Source organism: Andrographis paniculata, unplaced genomic scaffold (assembly GCF_009805555.1).
Source record: "Andrographis paniculata isolate CXL003 unplaced genomic scaffold, ASM980555v1 Contig58END, whole genome shotgun sequence".
NCBI lineage: Eukaryota > Viridiplantae > Streptophyta > Magnoliopsida > Lamiales > Acanthaceae > Andrographis > Andrographis paniculata.
The window spans coordinates 145,708-155,180 of record NW_026137593.1 but is presented as its reverse complement, the minus strand read 5'-3'; the positions used below and the strand labels follow the sequence as shown (position 1 = coordinate 155,180).

Genomic DNA, 9,473 nt, shown 5'->3' with positions numbered 1-9,473 from the left:
TTCCTTGGGTAATACATCATAAAATTCCTTAGGATAGAACTCTAGAGGCAGGTTAGATTGCAAATCATGCGTTGTAAGGAAATTAAACTTACAAAGTAAAATGTAAATCCTATCACTCTCATCCTCTCCAATGGATCTAATATCCTTTCAAGTGAGAAATATGGTCTGGTCACTGTTCCTTCCCATTTGGGAAAGAGTATCTTTGGTAGGTACTCCCTTATTTTTCTCTCGTTTTTCTGAGGGAATAACTCTTGGAACATGCAATGGGGCGGTCGTAGACGAACTTGCCATGGAATTTATGTCTGCCTCTTGTACGGGGCTTTGAGTTCCCGCTAATTTTGAGACATTCTTCATAGCCATCATTTCTTGAACATGGTTTTTTTGTATCATTTTCTGATCCGTATGGGCTTCTTGTGGGATAAGGGGAGTCAAAGTGATCTTTTTGCCCGCATGTGTGAGCGTAAAAGTATTCTCCTTCCCAAAGTAGGTGACACTGTGATCGAATTGCCAAGGCCGTCCAAGTAGTATGTGGCAAGCCTACATCGGCACAACATCGCATAGAACCTGGTCCATATAACCACAAATTTGGAAGGTTACCTCAACTTTTTTATTTACTTGTAGTTCCCCATTATTGGTCAACCACTTCAATCGATAGGGTCGCGGATGGGGCTTGGTGACAAGGTTCAACTTTTTGACCAATGTCTCACTAACCACATTGGTGCAGCTTCCGTTATCAATTATCATGCTGCAAATCTTGCCTTCGATTTTGAAACGACAGTGGAAGATGTTCTCCCTTTGCATTTGGGTTGTTTCCTTCTTTTGAAATGTACTAAGACACCGCAGAGTTACCACCATGATTTTGGAATTTAATCATCTTCTGCAGCAGTACTTTCCTCACATTCAAGAATTTGCTCACCATCTACATCTCCTTCATCATCGGTGATGACTTCACCCGCATCCATCTAGATCATGGCCTTCTTGTTCGGACACTCAGAGGCATAATGCCCTTTCCCTTGACACCAAAAATAGGTAATTTCACAGTTGCGGGGATTCTTGCCATGGACATATTCCTTTTGGGGGTTTTGAGTTGTGCCAGCATGCACAACTCTTTTTCCTTTGTCAACATTAGAAAATTTATTGAGGTTAGTATTGGGGATACCTCGGGGCTCCAGGATAGTTTGGGTGGACCGGGGTGGTGGTCGATTGAAAGAATCAGCTCGCCCTTTTTTCTTGAGTTGTTTCTCCAATAAAATTATACGTTGGAGCAATTCTGATAAGTCAACATATGGTTGTAGCTCTAGAGTATCCCTCAAATCTCGGTTGATTCCACTCATGAATTGAGCCATGGTTGCTTTAGGGTCCTCCACAATATCAGCCCACATCATGGCTGTCTCAAGCTCTTTGTAATACTCCTTTACACTTCTATTACCTTGAGACATTTGTTGAACTCGTTTGTGCAGCTCTCTCCTATACCAGGATGGTACAAATTGTTTCCTAATAGCCTTTTTGAGCTCATCGCATGTGGTGATCCGGGCCTTCTTTTCTCGTCTTTGTTTCGTACTCAGTTGTTCCCACCAATTAAGGGCATAGTCGGTGAAATCGATTACAACAATTCTCGTCCATTGCTCATCATCATATGTAAAGCAATCTCGAATCAACTCTATCTTTCTCTCCCAATCAAGATAAACATCCGGGTCCAAATTCCCATTGAAAGTAGGGATGCTGATCTTCAAGTTCCTCATAGGATCTTGATTTTGGTTTTCTCTATTTGGAGAGGGTGGTTCCCATTCTTCATCAAAATTTTCAGAAGAGTCTTCCCTACCTCGGTATATAGGATTCCGCATTGCAGATCGACTAGCGTCGGGGGCGGGTCGGCCCTGCTGATGCTCAATTGTCAATTCCTGAATAGATTGAGCAAGATCAACCAACATCGAGTGTACGGTGTCCATCTCATCAGTAAGTTTCTTTGTGAATTATGCTTCCAATGCTTCGGATAGCGCTGCGATTGAGGATCAGGGCGCGCGTCTAGGTGTCCTTCACCTGCCATCAAAGAAAAAATGTAAAATAACAAGGGTATATCCTCACATAGGTTTCTCCTCTCTTGAATCGCGCTCTCTTGATAAATGTACATCTATATTAATGGGGATAAACTGGACTCTATTGAATTGAGAGGTAGTCGGGAAGGTAACACGAGAGATCAAGCTCACGTCTCACAATCCTCTAAACAAGCTGACAATACAAGCTAAGGCAAGAATAGTTCTAGTACTATTCGAGAGGCCAGGACTTATTTCAAATCACTCGAAACAACTCAATTTGGGGATATGAAGTTGTAACCGAATCACTCAAGATTACACTTTAAAAAAACCACAAGAATCGCTCTTGAAATAAAAACCAGTTTATAAAATGTTTATGTTGAATGAATAATCCTTACAATGATGATCATGAGACCTTTTATAAAGGAATCATGGAAAATTAAAACAAGAAAGTACACTCTTAAAGGAAATAAAATCATATAGGGAATATTTATTATAATCAGCCTTATTTAGTATTATTGACCCATAATTCATGGCAATCCCATGATTATTGGTAATTTCTTGATCTATGAAATTCCTTCATTTAGGGGATATTGATTCACGGGATCCTTTCAATTAGGGATAGTAATTTAGGGGAGGTCCAATGACTTGTAAGGTGCTCCTGACCTTATGGTCCTTGGGACTTGTGATCCAATTCCAGAAGAATGTATCGTTTATTTTGATCCTCGGTGTAAAGTTCAGTAGTGGCATCCATTTGAAATTTGGCACACTTTGTAATTGTCAATTGAAATTTATGGGCTCGGCTCCTAGTGATTGGTCTAGGAGGAATTATGATTGGGTCCGATTCCGTCATAATGGTCACATCACCTCCGGATGGCAGGAGGAAATTACAGCAACTGAGGAAACACCTTAGATGAAAAAATGACCTCCCCGAAGGAGGAGGCAGCGAGAATGGAGGCCGAAACAAACTGCCCCCAAGGACTCTGCGCCATCAGAACAACAACTTCATCCAAAGGAGCTGGTGATGTCTGTCCTAGAGGACGAACCGATTATCGAGGCCTTGGAGGACGACAAGACATCGATTTGCAAGTTTGGATATCATCACGAACGACCAAGATCTGGAACAGGCACTGTGTTATGAGAATCATTTTTGGGTGAACACTGTTGGTTTTTTGCCAAGAGACTTCGTGGCTCCAGAAGTTCAGCCTTTTTTGTTGATGGAGGAAACTGACCTTTTGTCATGGGCCAGCCTAGAACAAGAGGTGCCAAAGGAACAATCAGAGCTGGTCGTCTTTCAGAAATTCGCCAAAGAACAAACACGGCACGTTAAACATTGTTCCTGACCCTGTATCTCAATAGTCGCACGATCAACATGGTTTTTGTAACACTCTCAGTTGGCTCATACTGGAAATGCTACCGCCACAATGCATCTTGAGGTCGTCACCTCCTACTTCGGGCCCCACAATACCGTGTTGAGGCTAAAATTAACCATAAAAGCGCATTATTATATAACAAAATCTGATTTATGAATATTTACAAAACACACCTAAACAAGAGGTTTTTCCGGTTAAAAATTTACATATAATACAATAGATGTAAGTCTACTCACTCAGCCCGTCTTTCTATATCCTGAGACGTCCCCTGCCCCGGAGATGCCATGCATACCTGAACCAAATATTTTTCTTAAAAGTAGTCTAGAATTAAATCCATTTTAAGAACTAACGTGAAATATGTCATGCCATACCTTATAAAATAAAGTCCAATTTCCATCAATCATTAAATACATGTCATGTCATGCCAATAAAGAAATAATGCAACAAAGATATCAAACCTGACAACAATGCACATGCACACATATATATATACATCCGCCGAAGTGAGCAGCCAGAATAACCTCGGCTCCATAATAATAGGTTCACTGCATCTGTCTAAGTGAGCAGCCGGAATAACCTTAGACTCGTAATAACAAGCTCACTAGACCATCATCAATAAATAGCCGGAAAATCCTCGGCTCAAGGAAGGACCTGATAAACCCATAACAATATAACGGTAATCTGGTCACTTCCATATACCCACCATACGACTCTCAAAATCAATACATGGATAGCCGAACGTTGTCGCCATTAACCACAAGACGCCCCATAGTCTGTGATAGCGAAGATAGGACGCCCACTAACTAACCCTATCATGTGTAATGTAGTAGAATCCGTGCAACCTGGAATCACCCAAGGGCAACCCAGAAATTCTACTCCTACTCGCGCTCCCTAACGGGATCACGCTTGGAGTTTGGCATATAATCCTAAACTACAGGTAGACCTCACCAGTGATCAGTCCAATGAGTGGAACAACACCGAACACGAATGATTAGACCAAATATGTCTCAACTACCATGGGTCTAATCCCTGAATGACCGTGCGACTAAGTCACCCAGTTGTCCGACTACTATCGTCCACTATCGCCAAAGTGTTACGGTACATCGGGGTCGAATATCCTAACCCCAGATGATGCCCTTGCCTAGCACTACCGCACATAGCGACTAAAAAATAGATCCATAAAACATATCCGATAAACCATGCAATATGTGTGCAACGTGTCAAATAAGTGAATATGCCGAAAAGGGCTGGTGAGACAGCACACCTATCCTCATTTTCATAAATTCACCAACGCGATCAAATACGTATATCAAATATCATAAAATGCGAAGTCTCACACATGCATACACACACATATATATAGATATACATGCACTGACAAAATGATTCACATAATATCACATTAGCATAGTAATCAGAATTGCATGCAACATGCATACCTAATTTCTTAAAATTATATTTAATTCCTTACTGCTTACCTCTTATCGAAATTCTCTAGCTTTTGTAATCTCACCCAAATCTCCTTCAACATATACCTGCCCCATTATTTACTCAAATCAGATGAGCTATATGCTTAATCATATGAGCTACCTACTTATTCAAAAGCTAATTTCTATAATTAGCTGGTTGGGTTTCAAATTTTTATATTTAGTAGAATACGATATTCTAGCTATAAATCTCTTATGCCTCATAATATTTATATCTTTCGAGTATTAAATAAAAATACTTAAAGATATTAATAAATAGGCAGGTGCAGTACACTGCCGTTTTCAATTCGGCTCGGATCGATACGAAATTCGCAAAATATAATGCTAGGGCTACGAATAGGCTATTAGCAAAAGAAATTAGTCGATTAAATAGCCAAATAGCCAGTTATGAATTTTTAAAGAATTTCTAATTTAATATCTTCAATATCTAAATTTATATTAAAATTCATAATTAAATTCTACGTATAACAAGGAATACAATACCGAAGTCAGAATCAAAATCAGCTAAATCTTTGTCTTTATTTTTTTTCTTCTCCTTTCTTTTCTTTCCTCCCTAATGTTGCTTCTGGGTTTCCTTCGCAGATGGGCTTGTTTGTTTTCTTATATATATATAATTATATTATTATTATTATTATTATATTATATTATATTATTACTATTAAGGTTATTATTATTATTATTATTATTATTATTATTATTATTATAAACATTATTTTCATCATCATCACCTTTAACATTATTATTATATTATTATATATATATATTATATTTTATATTTATCTTTATCAATATTTATCAGTTTAACAGTCTCTATAATTATAACCAATATACAAAATATAAATAAAATTTATTTAAGAATATTAATTTATTGATCCCAAAATATTATAAAAATATTTATTTGCTATAATAATATTATTTTATACACTCCGAAATCAAAGCATTACAATTCACTCCCCCTTAAAAAGATTTCGTCCCCGAAATCTAAACTCAAACGCATAACAACACTACTTAATTAAACAAATGTGGGTATGCTTTGAACATCTCTTATTCTATTTCCCACGTGGCCTCTTACGCTCCATGCCGGGACCATATTACTTGCACCATACGAATCTCTCGGTTCCTCGTAGTTCGAACCTTTGTGTCCATGATCCAAATGGGCATTTCCTCATATGAAAGATCCTCATTTAGCTCTTACTCATCTAGAGATAAAATATGAGAAGGATCTGCGATATACCTACGAAGTTGTGATACATGGAACACATTATGAATGCGTTCCATAGAATTTGGAAATGCTAACCGATAAGCCCAATCCCCAAGTCGATCGATGATTTCATAGGGTCCAACATAACGCGCAGACTCAATTTTTCTTTAATTCCAAACCTTCTAATACCTTTCATTGGAGATACTTTCACCAGGACGAAATCTCCACTTTGAAATTGACCTTCACGTCGGGCTTTATCGGCATAACTTTTTTGGCGATCTTGAGCTGTCTTCATCTTCTATCTGATAACTCAAATCTTATTTTTTTTATTCTTCGATGATTTCTGGATTTAATATCAGTCGATCACTCATATCATCCCAACTTAAAGGATTCCTACATTTTCGGCCATAAAGAGCTTCAAAATGAGTCATTCCAATACTTGTATGATAACTATTATTATATGAGAATTCCACTAAATCCAAATGGTCCTTCCAACTTCCTTGAAATTCTATTGCAGAAGCTTTTAGCATATCTTCCAGAATACGGATAGTCCTCTCTAATTGACCATCAGTCATTGAATGGAATGCAACACTCATATGCAACTGAGTACCAAAGGCTTCATGCAATTTTTACCAAAATCGAGATTGAAAACGTGGATCACGATCCGATATGATTACCTCAGGAATACCGTGGTCGTTTAACCACATGATGAACATATAATTTGGCCAACTTTTTGCATACTCCAAGTCATACGTACTGTGATGAACACTGCTGACTTGGTCAATCTATCTATAATCACCAAAATTGCATATGTTCCCGACTTCGCCCTTGGAAGTCCTGTCATAAAATCCATTGCAATAGAATCTCATTTCTAGAGCGGAACTTCTAAAGGTTGTAGCAACCCCATTAGTCTATGATGTTCTGCTTTCACCTTTTGGCAGTTTAAACATTGTGCAACAAATTTGGCTACATTCTTCTTCATGCCCTTCCACAAAAAATGCTGACGTAAGTCTTGATACATTTGAATCCCTCCTAGATACACTGAAAATGGTGTATTATGAGCCTCACTCATAATTTGCTCCTTGAAATCGCTTCGATCCTTTGGGATACACCACCTCCCATGGAATCGAAGACTAATATCTAAAGTAATATTAAAGTTTTGAGTCTGACTGCACAGAACTTTTATAGCCAGCTCGACCATCTTATTATCTTCCATTTGAGCCGCTCTAATGTGATCATAAATTTCAGGCTCAACTTGCATCATTTGAAAATATCCCCGCGTCATGCCCCGTTCAAATACTTCAATTTCTATCCGTGCTAAATCTTGACACAGTTCATCGGCAACTAACATAGAACCCAACTTATGCCTTGGTTTTCGACTCAAGGCATCAGTTACAACATTTGCTTTGCCTTCATGATATACAATTTCAAGATCATAATCATTCACCAATTCTAACCATCTTCTTTGTCTTAAATTTAATTCTTTTTGGGAAAAGATATATTTCAAACTCTGATGGTCAGTAAACATTCTACAGTGGGCACCATAAAGCCTCGAAATCTTCAAAGAAAACACCACTGCTGCCATCTCCAAATCATGTGTAGGATAATTCTTTTCGTGAGGTTTAGTTGTCGTGACGCATAAGCAATAACTCTTTGAGTCTGCATTAAGACGCATCCCAATCCCTTTTTCGAAGCATCATTATAAACTTCAAAATCCTCACCCTCTACTGGTAAAGCCAAGATTGGTGTTGAAGTTAATCAATGTTTCAATTCTACAAAGAAGAACTCACACTCACGATCCCAATTAATCCTTGCGCGCTTCTTCAGCAAATTAGTTAATGGCTTCATAACCTTCGAGAAATGAAGAATGAATCTTCGGTAATACCCTGCTAAACCCAAAAAGCTTCTTACTTCTAATTGATTGGTAAGTCTTGGCCAATCTGAGATTGACGCAACTTTAGAAGGATCTCCTAAGATACCCTTTCTAGAAACTACATGCCCCAAGAAAGCAACATTTTCAACCAAAACTCACATTTGGATAACTTGGCATATAACTTCCTCGCACGCAGTGTATTTAGTGTCACACGCAAATATTTTGCATGTGTCTTTTTATTTGGAGAATATACCAAGATATCTTAGATAAATACCACCACAAACTGATCGAGGTATGGTTGAAAAATTTGATTCATCAATTCCATAAATGCAGCCGGGGCGTTAGTCAACCCAAAGGACATAACCGTAAATTTATAATGACTGTATCTATTACAAAAATTTGTCTTAAGGATATCATGCTTAGAAATCCTTAGTTGATAATATCCAGACCTCAAGTCAATCTTTGAGAATATACTTGCAGCTCTCAGATCAAATAGATTATCAATCATTGGAAGAGGATATTTATTCTTCACCGTGACTTTATTCAGCCCACGGTTGTCAATACACAACCTCAAACTTCCGTCTTTATTTTTCACAAATAAAACTAGAGCTTACATCCAATGTGACATACTTGCATAAATATATCCATTGTCTAACGATTCATGAAATGACAACTTAACCATTGAGAGCTTAATGGTACTCTCTGATGTGGGGTTCTTATCACTCTACCACACCTAAAACATGTCAATCGAACTTTATCACAATGGGTACCTGAATAACTTGTTCCACAACATCGACAAATAACCCCTGATTGTTGAAACCTCTCTTGACTCAGTTCTTTAATCGAAATCTCCTTATACGATGGCTCAGACCTGAATATTTGCCACCATTTCTTTTACCCTTTGATTCATCATCCACCTTAGCTTTTCCCTTATCTCGAAACTGATCTTGATACTCCATTTTCTTCTCATTGTTCTTCTGTCTGACTTCCTGCTTCTTATAGAATCGAGCAGCAAGCTCGTAAGCTTTATACAATGAACTGATATCCAACACAACTAAAGCTTCTTGAATCATTTGCTGCAACCCATCTATAAAATGATCAATTCTATCTCGCTCACAGGAAAAGTAGTCATGAAGATACATCTCCAACTCATTGAACTTTACAAAATAGTCCTCTACTGACATCGAACCCTACTTCAAGTGCAGCAGCTCTAGCTTCTTTACTTTTCGAACATGTGACGGTATAAACCTAGCTTTTAATTTTGCTTTGAACTCATCCCGAGTCATATCCACTTGGTCCACTCCCGCAGCTTCTTCACCTAACTACCACCAATTTGCTCGACCTTCCAAGAAATAGGCCCCAATATTGGCTCATTGATCTGGTGGAATCTGAACAACACGAAATATCTTTTCCAACTTCTCAACCCAGAAATCAAGAACTTTAGGCTCTACGGAACCAGAATATGTTGGCGGGTTATGCCGCATCACAACATCAATAAAACTCCTC

General features: G+C 38.2%; 1 protein-coding gene across 1 annotated transcript; it reads right to left on the bottom strand.

Moving 5' to 3' along the window:
• Positions 1–6,965: 6,965 nt before the first annotated feature.
• LOC127257607 (uncharacterized) lies at positions 6,966–9,151 on the bottom strand. The gene is made up of 4 exons (XM_051284047.1): positions 8,839–9,151; positions 7,885–8,085; positions 7,604–7,753; positions 6,966–7,504 (listed from the first exon to the last, which is right to left on the bottom strand). Exons 1-4 carry the CDS (start codon positions 9,149–9,151, stop codon positions 6,966–6,968), a joined length of 1,203 nt encoding a protein of 400 aa, XP_051140004.1.
• Positions 9,152–9,473: the final 322 nt, after the last annotated feature.

What these genes read in the sequence shown, in the direction of transcription:
- LOC127257607 (XM_051284047.1), bottom strand. Translation starts at nt 9,151, where the DNA reads ATGTCAGTAGAGGACTATTTTGTAAAGTTCAATGAGTTGGAGATGTAT. An exon ending in AAATGGTGGCAAATATTCAG is followed by an intron (nt 8,086 to 8,838) that starts GTCTGAGCCATC and finishes TGGGGCATGTAG; the next exon opens with TTTCTAGAAAGGGTATCTTA. An exon ending in GATTAATTGGGATCGTGAGT is followed by an intron (nt 7,754 to 7,884) that starts GTGAGTTCTTCT and finishes GTCTTAATGCAG; the next exon opens with ACTCAAAGAGTTATTGCTTA.